Source organism: Achroia grisella, unplaced genomic scaffold (genome assembly GCF_030625045.1).
Source record: "Achroia grisella isolate CSIRO2021 unplaced genomic scaffold, CSIRO_AGI_Agris_v1 utg478, whole genome shotgun sequence".
NCBI classification, from domain to species: Eukaryota; Metazoa; Arthropoda; class Insecta; order Lepidoptera; family Pyralidae; genus Achroia; species Achroia grisella.
The window spans coordinates 3,176,762-3,190,220 of NW_026712882.1; the positions used below are offsets into that span (position 1 = coordinate 3,176,762).

A 13,459-nucleotide genomic window follows, 5' to 3' on the forward strand; every position below is an offset into this window, starting at 1 on the left:
CATAAACTTAAATTGTAAAGTATGTATAAAATTATTTAAAAGAGCAACATACAAGTTTCTTGATCGTTCTTCTTGTGATGAGACAGGTTTCCGAACGAGCGGTAGATTTAAAAAAATGTGATGACTATTTAAAAGTGCTTCAGTGTAAGTTTATTTGAATAAATGATTTTATTCTTTGCTTGGTCATAAGCAACAAAATTTCGAGTACAAGCACAGCGTGATTAAGTTGACCTGTGGTTGGATAAATACGTGCTCTAGCTAATTTTCATTATCAAAGTAATTACAATTATGCATATAGGTACATAGAATATATTCTTCCGAACCATTTTCACTCCTGATCCTGACCCTGTAATGCAGTCCCTAATTTACCACTTTATTGAAACACGCGATTTTCCCGTTTTATAAAAATGAACTAGAAAATGGTTAATAACAAGTGTAATCGCTGGGGCTATAATAAAAAAATACTCGGCGTCTATGCGCGTCACAGTCACTGACTGACATATCATTGTTTTGCTGTGTCAGTCACACAGTCAGACGACAATTAGCTAATTATCTGTGCTTATTATTATCAGAATTTGTTTTGTGTGTTTCTATAAATTTTATTGAAATTAAAATGATGAAAACGTCGAGCCTGGGATCTGGTTCTCATAGACCCTTATCGGGTCAGCTTTATAAATACACAAACGTTGTTAAGGGGTGGCAGCAACGGTGGTTTGCGGTGGATCCTGAAACTGGTGTCCTCTCTTATTACTTGTATGATGGACCTGGAGATAGTATACCACCAGGACAGCCGGCCAGAGGAGAGGTGTGTTGTGCTTATTCTAATCTATAATGATCTAATAAATGAAAGCTGAAGGTATGTTTCTTTGTACAACATAACGCCTGAGGGGGAACAGGATTGTTAGTAATGTGGAGTAATGATCCCATTGCTTGCTGAGGTTGACCTCCACGCGGCTCCGCCTGGAAACCATTGTGATAAATTCCCTGTGAATTTGTCATATTGGCTAACTGATCTGACCTCATGGTCATCTTATCATCTTCCACTGGTTACAGGCGGGTGCCCCATTCCATTATCATCCTCAAAAAAAGAAAACAATGCCTGATAGTTTAGCAAAAAAATCTTTTTACATTTTATAGTCCATTCCTTTGAGGAAGGTTATCTATACATTGCTAAAAACTGTGTTAAAATCTGTTTCCTAATTTATTTTTACTATGTAAAGAATTATTGATTGACTGATATGCATTTTTTTTTTTACTGACAATAATGGAATTGTCCTATTGGTTTATGCTGGTGGGGCATCAGTGGAGGATTATAAGATGAATGATGAGGTCAGGTCAGTTTTTTTTTATACTTCAATGGTGGCAAACAAGCATATAGGCCATCTGATGGTAAATGGTTACCGTAGTCTATGAACACCTGAAACACCTGAAATACCTATATATTACATGCCCATTGCCAACCCTTAAAAAACCTTCATATACCCTTCTTGAAAAACCCCATGCTGTAGTCTCGTGGGAAAACCTCAGCAGGAAGTTAGTCCATTATGACAAATTCATCAGGAATTTATCACAATGGTTTCCAGAGGCGAACCGTGTGGATAACATGTATATTTGGAACAGGCACACCTGGCTGCAGCGGTGATATGTCCCAGTGATGAAGACTCTCGCACATTCACCATCAACTGTGCGTCTGGTGATATGCTCAAGTTGAGAGCAACAGATGCCAGAGCCAGGCAGGAATGGGTGAACAGTCTGCGAGCAATAGCCGAAATACACACTAAAGTAAATAACTTTATATATCTCAATCTTAATAATTTATTTATTTGTTTTGTTTTTAATAATAATAATAATAATCTCAGGACAATTCACACAGAGCCATCTAGTCCCAAGTTAAGCTATATAAAGCTTGTGTTACGGGTACTAGATATATTATACATAGATAAATTTTTTTTTCGTAAATACATACGTATTATACATAGAAAACACCCAGACCGATACAAACAATCATACTCATGAATACAAATGTTTGTGCCGTGCGAGGAATCGAACCCGCGAATAAAGGATATGTGTTTGAATTTATAAATTACAGGCAATGGGAGCCAACCCACCATTACAACCCCGGGAACAGCTTGCTGTCCACGACGCCATGGCGTCAGCGAGGCAGCAGCTACAGGCCACAGAATTGAGGTGAAATCTTTAATGCTCATTATATGTGCCTTAGATTATGTTGTATAAATATAACACCAATCACACACCACTAATCTACGTGCAAGCACAGACATATCTTTTCAATCACACACAGTATAAATTTCACCACTATTATACTGAAAAGAGAGGCAAATAATTTTAAATACCACTTTCACAGCGATGCTGCTTTGGCGAGATGTATAGAGTCATCAGACTCGCCGTTCCCGCACACTGATCCTGACCTGTTGCTTTTGAAGGTATTTATAATACAGCTATTAAAAAAGTACATTTTAATCAATAAAAAAGAAACATTACACATACCACCATGTGTGTAACACACGCATAGAATTATAGTCTTTGACAAGACTAAAGTCGTATCCGTCAGGCAGGAGTTGGCCTTCCGCCGCTCCATAAGTCCTTCCGCGGGTTTGGAGTGCCATCTACACTCGCCCCCTAACGTCCGGTGAAGCTGTAAAGGCCAGCTGCGGCCAACAGCATTAGAACGCAAGTTTCTTGCTTGAGATGAGACTTTCCGAATGAGCGATAGATTGAAAAAATGTGATGATTATTCAAAAGTGTTTCAATGTAAGTTTATTTGAATAAATGATTCTGTTCTATTGTAATTATGTGTGTATTGATTCCAGGCGACATCAGCGGCGAATATGCAATGCCTCCTGCAATGCTTGGGCATCCTGCACAGGCAGCAGCAGTATGTGAGCGTGTCCAGCGGGAAGCACTCCGATAGCGATATCCATTGATAATAAATCGCCTGAAATATGTGATAGAATTGACTTAGCCATACTTATTGACTCCTAATAGAGATGTGGATATAGTATCGATATCTTTCGGTATTAAGTATTTATCCTATAACGCAATCGTTAGTTATTGTTAACGAAAGTCTCAATATTCTATAGAAAATGTATCGATACTTTTTAGTATAATACCGATTTAATTTTCATAGTTAGTGGTATTAGTATCTATCGACTCCTAATAGAGATGTGGATAAATTATCGATTACTTCGGTAGCGAGTATCGAGTATCCCATAACGCAATTGTTATCGTATAGAAAATGTATCGATACATTTTAGTATGATACTGATTCAATTTTCATAGTAAGTGGTGTCGGTACATATCTACTCCTAATAGAGATGTGAATAAAATATCGATACCTTTCGGTATTATTTCTCTCATAATGATTGATTCCTTAGAAAATATATCGATACGTGTTCGGTGTGATACCTATTACGTTTTCTTGTGATATGTTTACTGGTGTACTTTTTGACTGGTAATTATAGTATCTTGTAGTAAAACTACTAATACAATTTGACTACAGAAAGTTTGTTTAAACTTCATTTATTTATTAAAACGTAACTACATGAGTCATTGTCACTTATTTAAAAAAATATGAAATAGTTAATTATAAATTTGACCTTATATATATATTTATAAACTAGCTGTACCCGCGACTTCGTCTGCGTGGAATTTAACAAAAAAGTTAATTAGAGAATTTTTCCTCATTAAATCAGCTACCTGCCAAAAAAAGTCCCGTCAAAATCGGCTCAGCAATCGATTAGCCGGAACAAACAGACAGACAGTCAAAAATTGTAAAAAGTGTTATTTTGGCGTATATACCATATTTATATTCATATAAATATTACAAACAGACATTCCAATTTTATTTATATGTATAGACGACGTGTTAAGTGTGTATTAAATTATATATTAATAATAATAACAAATAAAGGCAATAAATAATACAAAAGAATCGATACCGGTATGTATCGATGTGTCATTCTTCTTCTTAGTACACTCTTGTCAGAATGGTCGTGGTCAACATTTTGAATCACCATGAGCGAGGTTTTTGGGAATACGGCGCCATTCATCGAGGACTGCAGCTTTCCGGGTACATTCGTAAACTGAGCACTTAGTTGCGGCCATCGATGTATCATACTTATGAATAAATTATCGATCTTTATTGTACAAAATAGTGCATATCTAATGACTTATGTAGGTTTAGGATGTTTATTTTTATTGGTTGATAATAGTATCGACCAAACAAAATGCATCCTTATATAGATATAAGTAAGGTACAAAATTAATATATACAACTAGATTAACCAATTTCAGAATAGACTTAGCCAAGACTTACATTCTGATTTAATCTTATTGTGTATTTATATTTGACCGTAATAACTGTCTGATTGATTCTGATTGAACTGATTTAAATTAAATTTTGCATGCAGAAAGCATACACCCCCGGTCAACATCTTAGATACTTTTAATCACGGAAAATTAAAGAGTTCCCGTGGGATAGTTAAAAATAATATATATTAATAGGGATAAGGCGATTCTTAGTAATGTGGAGTAATAACCTATTGTTGGACATATTTGTCTGAAACCATCGTGGTAAATTGAGTTTTGCGAAGATGAGCTGACAGACCTGAGCTCATGCTCATCTTATCACCCTCCACTGGTGCCCCACCAGCGTAAACCGTTAGCGCAGGCGGGTGCACCATTCCATTCTCATACATATGAAAAGTGAAAAAATTAAAATTATAATGTAAAAAAATTTACGCTCATAAGCGGCTAAAATGTCCTACATGAATAAATGATTTTTGTATTTGAATTTGAATTAAATTGTGCACCCACCTGTGCTATCAGTATACGCTGGCGGAGCAACAGTAGATGATGATACGGTGATCGTGAATCGCCAACATTAAAAGCAACCAGAGAGAATAGACTCTGAGAAATTCTATTATAATTTTAATTATTACTGTATAATTTTATCAAAAAAGTTTGTTGTTCATATCAGAGCCTCTATTGTTTTATAGTTTTAAATCTGAGCTGCATAGAAAAATATATAAGTACTTACTATTCATTTGTTTTATTGTATGTCATATTGACATCGTTTTATATAAAAATATACAATTATTTCCTAATTATAGTTCAATATGTGCGATCAAGAATTCAGGACGATACGAATCGACCCGCGGTATCCTTTCACAAATCAAACAAGGTAAGTAACAATGCACCCACAACGAAAGGTCTTTGAAAGAATGAATTTGAAATTTTCAAATCACAGTAACAATAAATACTTAAATAATATGCAACACATTTGTTGTTGCATGCAAATGTTTGTATTCGTGGAGAAGGGTCAAATAAAGTGGACTGTGAAACAACATTTCCTAGCAAAGAGTTATTTTATATTTTATGGATGATATATGATCGATGGTTTCCAGAGGGTACCGCGTGGAGGTCAACCTAACATGGTATATTGCTAGTTATGGGATCCGCTAGCAAGGGCTCATGCTTGCTAATAATGTACCATATCTATAGTTACCCCTGGAAACCATCGTGATAAAGTCCTGTGAGTTCTGTAAAGCCCTGTGAATTTGTCATGATGAGCTAACTGACCTGACCTCATGTTCATCTTATCATCTTCCACTAGTGCCCTACCAGCGTAAATCGTTCACGCCGCCTGCGTGAACGATTTCATCTTACATCTATCATCAATAAAAAAAAACCTAACATTTGCTAGCAAACGGGTCACCCTTGCTAATAATGTACCATGTCTGCAGTTCCCCCTAGAAACCATCATGATAAAGTCCTGGTGAATTTGTCACGATGGGCTAACTGAACTGACCTCATGTTCATCTTATCATCTTCCACTAGTGCCCTACCAGCGTAAACCGTTCACGCAGGCGGGTCACCCTTGCTAATAATGTACCATGTCTGCAGTTCCCACTAGAAACCATCATGATAAAGTCAATTTGTCACGATGGGCTAACTGAACTGACCTCACGTTCATCTTATCCTCTTCCAGTACTGCCCTGCCACCGTAAACCGTTAGCGTAGGCGTCGTGTGCATCATTCCAGTATTATCTATTTAAAAAACCCATTAAAAAAACCGTGACCATTGGAGCCCTGTCCTAACTTCAAATTTAATTTTAGAGCGTGTTACGACAACTATTGTGACTACTACAAGTGCACCCGGCTGCTCGGAGATGTGGACGACTGTAAGATCTTCAAACGGTACTTCGAGACCATCTGCCCAAATCAATGGATCTCTCACTGGGACGAGCTGAGAGACAAGGGCGCGTTCCCTGGACCCATATAAACACTCCAATTCCAATAAATAAATCTAATATATTGTACTTTTGTTTCCTTTTTTATTATACTAGGAGGCTAGTAAACAAGCATACGGCCCGTCTGATGGTAAACGGTTACCGGCCTTTGGACGTCCGAAACACAAGTTTCTAATTTTTTAATACGCTCCCCTCCAACCGATCCTCCATCCAATTCAATCCGCCCATTTCGCATTCGCAAGAATGCAATTCTTGAAAAGATCTCTATTTTGAAAAATAGGGTAGTGAGATTATGTAGGCTTTATTTTAACCCTCCGGAAATAGGATGAAGGGAATTTTTAGTAATGTGAACTGATCACCCATTGCTAGCAATATGCCATATCAGGTTGACCTCCACGCGGTTCCCCCCGGAAACCATCGATACAAATTCCTGGTGAATTTACCACGACGGGCTAACTGACCTGAACTCATGCTCATCTTATCATCCTCGACTGGTGCACCACCAGTGTAATCCGTCAGCGCAGTAGCAAGGGTAAACCATACCATTATCATCCATTAAAAAAAACCTTCCGGAATTACAACACATTCAAAGTACCACGGCCATCGTATCAGTTGTTCCTTTCAGGAATATAAGCGACAGTTGCCATTAGGTGGATCGACAGCATTTACAATTCCATATATAAAATGCAATATTTATCCATCCATCTAATTCCAAGCTAAGCAGAGCTCGTGTTATAGGTAGACAATGGATATAAATACTTAAATACATTTTTGGAAATACATACATATTTAGAAGGGGTGAGGATTGTCAGGAACGTGGTCTAATAACCTCATTGCTAGCAATCAGGTTGACCTCCACGCGATTCCCACTGGAAACCATCGTGGTAAACTCCTGGTGAAATTGCCAGGAAGGGTTAATTGGCCTGGCTTTATCATCCTCCACTGATACCTGCCAGCGTAAACCATTAGCGCAGGCGGGTGCACCATTCCATTATCATCCATAAAAAATATACTAATACATATATGCAAAATACAATAAAACAAGAATGGTAATCAACTCATTATATTGCCTATATCACGCACAATACTAGTTTAAAATAAAATTAGACTTGCATAAATTAACATTTGCTATGGTACAGCTTAAATTCTGCCCGGGAATGTGCCCGATTCGCGTTGGGTGTCCCATTTGTCAATCCACTCGTTGGGACAGAGGGACTTAAATGCCCTCTTGAAGTAGTTGCATGGCTCGTACTTCTCGCCGCGTACCTTCTGGCAACGGTAGAAATCTAGGTAGCTCTGGTAGCAATGTCTGGAAACATAAATCCGATATTCAGATACAGATAACAATAATAATAACCTACAACAATTTACACAGCACCATCTAGTCCCGGACTAAACAGAGCTCGTAATATGGGTACTAGGTAACTGATACAAATACATTTTTTTCGTAAATACATACATATTATATATAGTAAACACCCAGACCGATACAAATAATCCTAGCCATGAATACAAATGTTTGTATTCATGCTTCAAAGAAATCGAATCCGCGACCATCGGAAGTAAAGCACTGTGGTAAACCTCTTGACCACCGAGGCCTCAAGTATGATAATAATATATTTTTATAAATTTTGCCTTTAATTTTTCATCTATATTAATATCATTATTGAGAAAGCGGATATTGTTATGAGAAAAATAAATTTGGGAAATACTTTCACTATTTGAAACCTTTCAAATCAAAAATTATTTATTCATGTATTTTACCCGCTTATGAACATCAAGTTTTTTGTATTAATATTTTTTCCCTATCGTCCAGTTCAGTATACAGATCCAGTTGAGAAGAATTAGCAAGAAATTCAACTAAAGTTTTTATTAAAAATCAGATTGTTTACTTGTACCTATAGGTATCTAACATTAAATGAAAACCTCGTGTATGAACAACTATTGCCATGTACGTTTGTCATTTAAATAATCGTTTAGTAAATAAAAGACTGCTCAATATGATTTAACAGATATCTTAAATATATTTAGGTAATTCCAGTATATCATTTAGTATTCTTTGGTAAAATTTATTATATGTATTTCTTTTGATTTTTCTAAGCAATCTAGAATAACATTGGATATATATATTATGTTGTAACAGCATACACATGCCTGGGATGGGGATTGTAAGATGAGAACTGATGACCCCAATAATGAGTATATAGAGAGCACTGAACCATGTTAAGTTGACCTCCATGCGGTTCCCCCTAGAAACCTTTGTCATAAATTCCTAAAGCATTTACCACGGATAACTAACCTAACTACACGGAGGACTCCTACACTCCTCCAGAGGGACCCTGGAAACTATCGTTGTCAGGTTCTGGTAAATTCGCCACTATGGGCAAGTCAGGTCAGACTTCATTATCATACTCCATTTTTTTTGTGGATGATAATGGAATGGTGCACCCGCCTGCGCTAACGGTTTACGCTGGCGGGGCACCAGTGGAGGATGATAAGATGAGCATGAGGTCAGGTCAGTTAGCCCATTGTGACAAATTCACCAAGAATTTAACACGATGGTTTCCAGGGGGAACCGCGTGGAGGTCGACCTGACATGGTACATTGCTAGCAATGGAATCATTAGTCCACATTACTAACAAACGCCATCCCACCCTATCATACTCTATTAGTGCCTGCCAGCGTAAACCGTTAGCGCAGAGGGCTGCACCATTCCATTATCTTCCATTGAAATCTCAGGAGTCATTGTGGGGTAGGAAATAATATAATTGTGAACGTTTTTAATATATTAGTTCATTTAAAACTAGCTTCTATCTGCGTATTCGGTCATGTGAATCTCTTGTTTGGAAGTATTTAGAAGAAATCACATGTTTTATATATATTTTTGTGCATAACTGGAGTAGCAACAATGCTGAAAATCCACCTGATGCGAAGTGGCATACAGTTTACACTACTATGGTGGCAAACAATGGTTGTTTGCCACCGTTGCCACGGCCCATCTGATGGTAAATGGTTACCGTAGCCTATGGACACCTGAGACACTAGGGGTGTTATAACATCGTGTATATACGTGAACAGCAGATCGTCCTGTGATAACCATATTGTTCATTTTTTTATATCCCAGAGCATAATAATAATTTATTTATTTGCTTGCTACATGATGGTTTCGGATCGTATTAACTAATAAAAGTACATGACATGCAGCACCCCTTAGAGGTATGCAAATATTCAAATTAAATCATATTCAATTTAATATAAAATTGTCATTACATTACGAATACTCACAAATATATTTAAATATCTATATTAATTAATTAATGTTAATATTTATAGTTATTAACATAGAATGAACATATTATAATTTATATTTAAAAAAAAAAAAATTATATAAAATATCAAATTTTGCTAATTCAGCACCATCTAGCAGTCAGTAATGAAGTTCAAGTCAGTAATGTTCTCAGATACTTATTTAATGATTTAATGCGAGCGAAGCCGCGGATAAAAGCTAGTAATATTATAACGCGAAAATTTGTGAGTACGGATGTTTGTTACTCTTTCACGCAAAAACTATAGAACGGATTTTGATGAAACTCTATAGTAATATAGCTTATGCATCGGATTAACACATAGGCTATTTCTTATTAATTTAAAGCAGACATAACTAGTACGTCCTTATAACTCATAAATATAAACAAATAGTATATATTTACTTACAAATGTTCTTGTTAAGGGTTGTCACCCTCATTATTCCTTCAATATATGGGGTTAGGGATATCAAACGAATTGTGTGATTGTTCTATAGGAAGTACTACCAACACAAGGAAAAATAACTTTTTTTTATACTACGATGGTGACAAACAAGCATACAGCCCATCTAATGGGGCGTCACGTGCGCGTTGCCGACTCTTAAGAAATCTTCAATACACACTGGTGCAGATTTCATTTTTAATAGGGCAGATCCTTTGAGGTTATATAAATATATGCAATAATTACATTGGCATTGTATTCCTGGCAGAGGGAGAGTTTTGGTTGTTTAGTGTTTTCATCACCAGGCACTCTATTAGTAATGTACATAACACATATTTTCAGGCGTCGCATGTCAGCCAAATTCGGTTTGACAGAGTCACGCTCGATATCTTTTACAGGGTCACGCTCTCGTCCAACGACGGTCTAAATGGATTACGACATTACCTTGTCTGGTTCTGGTTAGGGAACCGCGGGTCGAAAGGTGCTGTTTTGATGTCGGCGGCCGATTTGATGATCTCGGGCATTTTGCTGGAAACAAACACAATACCACATACATTTTCATAATTCTTTATTGTTATTAGGAATACCTGTTCCACAATATAAAATCAACTGTTCCGGGGTCTAATTTTTGATTACAAACACGTTATAGAGTAAAAAATAATATTGTCAATGTGAAATTATACATTAAAGAGGTCATAATAAAAAATTAACACTATAGTCTTAATACTATTTGACCAAGGGTCTGGTCTTTCTTTCTTCCTCACAAGAGGTCTCCCTGTACTTTTTAACTTCTTGCATGTACAGAGACCATGCATCTTTAGGCGTGCTGTCTACCGTCTGTTCATCTATTGCCTTGGCCTTCTTTACCATACCAGTCTTAAGCACTCTTCCACCACGTCTTTTACCAATGAATGGTAAAACAGGTTTTTTCATTATAGGTTTCTTATCCTCATCCTCTTTTTTTGTTTCCCCCTGCATCTTCTTGAACATCTCCAAGAAACTGCCATCATTCTTAATCGGTATTGGAATAGGCTTAGATTTGGATGAGGATGCAGCCTGCATGAGTTGGTCAGGTGGGGGCAGTAGTTCAGCAAAGTTTGGTCCCTCTACCTCAGGTGGATCACCATATTGTACATCATCTATTCGAGTGGATTCGAGTGCTCCTGGCGGAGGTTTTACTTCTTTTACAGGACTTTTTTCCTTTTCTCTTTCTTCTTGTCTAGTTCGATGCAGTTTCCAGAAACGCTTTCTATCTGCCACAGTAAATTGTCCACGTCTCTCGTCATCACTTCCTGACTCACTGTGGCTGCCACTACGTGAACGAGAACTAGGTGATACAGACTTTTTGGGATTCTTTGTCTTAGTTTTACCTCTTGATTTCGATCTTCTACGTGACTTTGATCTGCTTTTACTTGAGCGACGTTTTGACCGACTTTTGGACCGAGATGTACGTTTTGAAATGGCTTTTGTAGTTCGCCGTTTTGATCTGGACCTGGATCGACCAGATTTAGCTGATGACTGACTAGAACTAGAGGGGGAGCTGCTACGATGTTTACGTTTTGATTGTCGCGGTGATGAAGATCTAGATCGAGATTTAGAGCTGGAAGTTGAGCTGCTTCGAGCATAACTTTTTGGGGGAGTCAAAGAACCTTGTTTTCCTTTCTTAGTAGAAGGGCTGAAGTCTCGCTCCTTATGTTTATATCTTTTTGGAGAAACATAACTTTCAGATTTCTTATAACTTTTTGGCGGTGTTAAAGATGATCTATCTGATGTTTTGTGGGCCCTCGGAGGAGTCAATGCATCTCTTCGCTTTCTAGGTGGAGTACTAATATCCCTATGTTTTCTTTCATTAATCTTTAAGTCTTTACTGGAATGGTATTTTGTTGAATATTTTTGTGTCTCTTTATAATTATGTAGTCTCGGTGACTTGCTACTTGATTTACCTACACTAGGAGTTCTGTGAGATCTAGAGCGACTTCGAGATTTGGAAGTTCTTCTATTTTTTAAAGGCGGTGTAAGTGAACTATCACGGGGATGGTTTCTCCTATTTTTATTCTTGTAAGATTTGTCAGAGGCAGACGAATCCGACGATGGTGATCTCTTCTTCTTTTTATCTTTCCTTGAAGAAGACCGCGAATAAGATCTAGACCGAGAGGTTGAATGGTCACTCGAAGAATATTTTGACTCTTTGGACCTGCTTCTAGACTTGCGTCTTTTAGATTTCTCATAACTGCTTTCTCTATTTCTTGAATAAGATCTATCTCTTCTTTCATATGGAGAACCACCTCGTGATTGGGATCTATAAGTCCGCCGTTGATTATAATTTCGGGACTCAACAGGGGAATGTGATCTATCACCTGGCGGTTGTGGATACTCATAACCGGCCTGCTGTGTGGAAGGGTATGCAGCACGGGAATTAGGATAGTAGTTTGATTCAGGCCTCTGATAATAATTAGAGTCGTAACCGTAACCATAGCCGCTGCCGTACGACTGGTAGCCGTAATTGGCCGGGGGCCCGTACTGGCTGTAGCTGACCCCGGTCCAGGGGTCAGTGCTGGGCATGGCGCGGGGCGGCGGCGCGGCGTAGTGCGGGGCCTGCGGGTACTCCGACTCTGCGCCGGGCGGGCCCCCGTCCCACGCGCCGCCCGCGCCATTGCCGCGATACGACGACATACTTAAATGAGCGTCTTCGCATAACCTGCGGCAGTATGTAGGTACGCACACACCTACAAACAGAACAACTTTTCGGTGTAGACAGCAACTCTACGTTCCGCGCTGGAGAAACTTTCGTACGCGTGTTTTGCATGTTTCGTGGTATATGTCAATAATTGTATGAAGACTGGGACAACAAATTACGTAATACATAGCCGAATGGATTCACGTTATACGAAGGTTGATTTTATGGTACGAATAATGTATAGAAAAATGAATGAAAGTAACTAAAATATACCTTTATAGTCATGCTCACCTTTTGGAAAATTAATATTTCTCAATTTGATATAATATAAAATGGCAGCGAAGACATTAGCTGATTGGGTTGCTCGCTTCACAATTTTCTTTTTAATAGAAACCATAGACAATAATGAAAAAAAGGTAATATATTTTTTTACATTTTTCTTTTAAAAATAAAATGTTATGAAAGACAGAGTAATAATTAATGTTCAGCCTAAACATAAAAGTAATAAAATATACACTAACTGCCAAGTAATTTTTAACTATAAGTGTAATCTATATTTTGGACTATCAAGGAGGTACAAAAAATATAAATACATAGCATGTTATTTTCTGAAAATTTTCTATGTAATAATTATGTGATTCTATATTTTAATTTAATACCGTAATGTATAAAGGCGTATTAATAACTTCGTCAATTTGGATTTTATATTTTAGTAATTTTTAGACTAGTATTTAGCACTTATTTAATTTGAAATAAGGTCACA

At 37.4% G+C, this 13,459-nt stretch overlaps 4 protein-coding genes across 4 annotated transcripts; 2 read left to right on the top strand and 2 right to left on the bottom strand.

The window, feature by feature from the left end:
- The first annotated feature begins 541 nt into the window (after positions 1 to 541).
- On the top strand, positions 542 to 3,623 carry LOC131845660 (oxysterol-binding protein-related protein 11). The gene is made up of 5 exons (XM_059194750.1): positions 542 to 805; positions 1,621 to 1,782; positions 2,090 to 2,187; positions 2,366 to 2,444; positions 2,832 to 3,623. Exons 1-5 carry the CDS (start codon positions 614 to 616, stop codon positions 2,943 to 2,945), a joined length of 645 nt encoding a protein of 214 aa, XP_059050733.1. The 5' UTR covers positions 542 to 613; the 3' UTR covers positions 2,946 to 3,623.
- Positions 3,624 to 5,138: 1,515 nt separating this feature from the next.
- Positions 5,139 to 6,341, top strand: LOC131845680 (uncharacterized). The gene is made up of 2 exons (XM_059194770.1): positions 5,139 to 5,203; positions 6,139 to 6,341. Exons 1-2 carry the CDS (start codon positions 5,139 to 5,141, stop codon positions 6,302 to 6,304), a joined length of 231 nt encoding a protein of 76 aa, XP_059050753.1. The 3' UTR covers positions 6,305 to 6,341.
- A 978-nt stretch (positions 6,342 to 7,319) lies between these two features.
- On the bottom strand, positions 7,320 to 13,084 carry LOC131845651 (uncharacterized). The gene is made up of 3 exons (XM_059194740.1): positions 12,988 to 13,084; positions 10,464 to 10,547; positions 7,320 to 7,581 (listed from the first exon to the last, which is right to left on the bottom strand). The coding sequence occupies exons 2-3, from the start codon at positions 10,541 to 10,543 to the stop codon at positions 7,413 to 7,415; spliced, it is 249 nt and encodes an 82-aa protein (XP_059050723.1). The 5' UTR covers positions 10,544 to 10,547; positions 12,988 to 13,084; the 3' UTR covers positions 7,320 to 7,412.
- Positions 10,568 to 12,969, bottom strand: LOC131845650 (serine/arginine-rich splicing factor 4). Its single transcript, XM_059194739.1, has one exon. It carries the CDS (start codon positions 12,690 to 12,692, stop codon positions 10,746 to 10,748), a length of 1,947 nt encoding a protein of 648 aa, XP_059050722.1. The 5' UTR covers positions 12,693 to 12,969; the 3' UTR covers positions 10,568 to 10,745.
- Positions 13,085 to 13,459: the final 375 nt, after the last annotated feature.

Coding starts and splice junctions, on each gene's coding strand:
- LOC131845650 (XM_059194739.1), bottom strand. CDS start 12,692: ATGTCGTCGTATCGCGGCAATGGCGCGGGCGGCGCGTGGGACGGGGGC.
- LOC131845680 (XM_059194770.1), top strand. CDS start 5,139: ATGTGCGATCAAGAATTCAGGACGATACGAATCGACCCGCGGTATCCT. Junction 5,204..6,138: donor CCTTTCACAAATCAAACAAG/GTAAGTAACAAT, acceptor ATTTAATTTTAG/AGCGTGTTACGACAACTATT.
- LOC131845660 (XM_059194750.1), top strand. CDS start 614: ATGATGAAAACGTCGAGCCTGGGATCTGGTTCTCATAGACCCTTATCG. Junction 806..1,620: donor GACAGCCGGCCAGAGGAGAG/GTGTGTTGTGCT, acceptor TATTTGGAACAG/GCACACCTGGCTGCAGCGGT. Junction 1,783..2,089: donor TAGCCGAAATACACACTAAA/GTAAATAACTTT, acceptor TATAAATTACAG/GCAATGGGAGCCAACCCACC.
- LOC131845651 (XM_059194740.1), bottom strand. CDS start 10,543: ATGCCCGAGATCATCAAATCGGCCGCCGACATCAAAACAGCACCTTTC. Junction 7,582..10,463: donor CCTAACCAGAACCAGACAAG/GTAATGTCGTAA, acceptor TTATGTTTCCAG/ACATTGCTACCAGAGCTACC.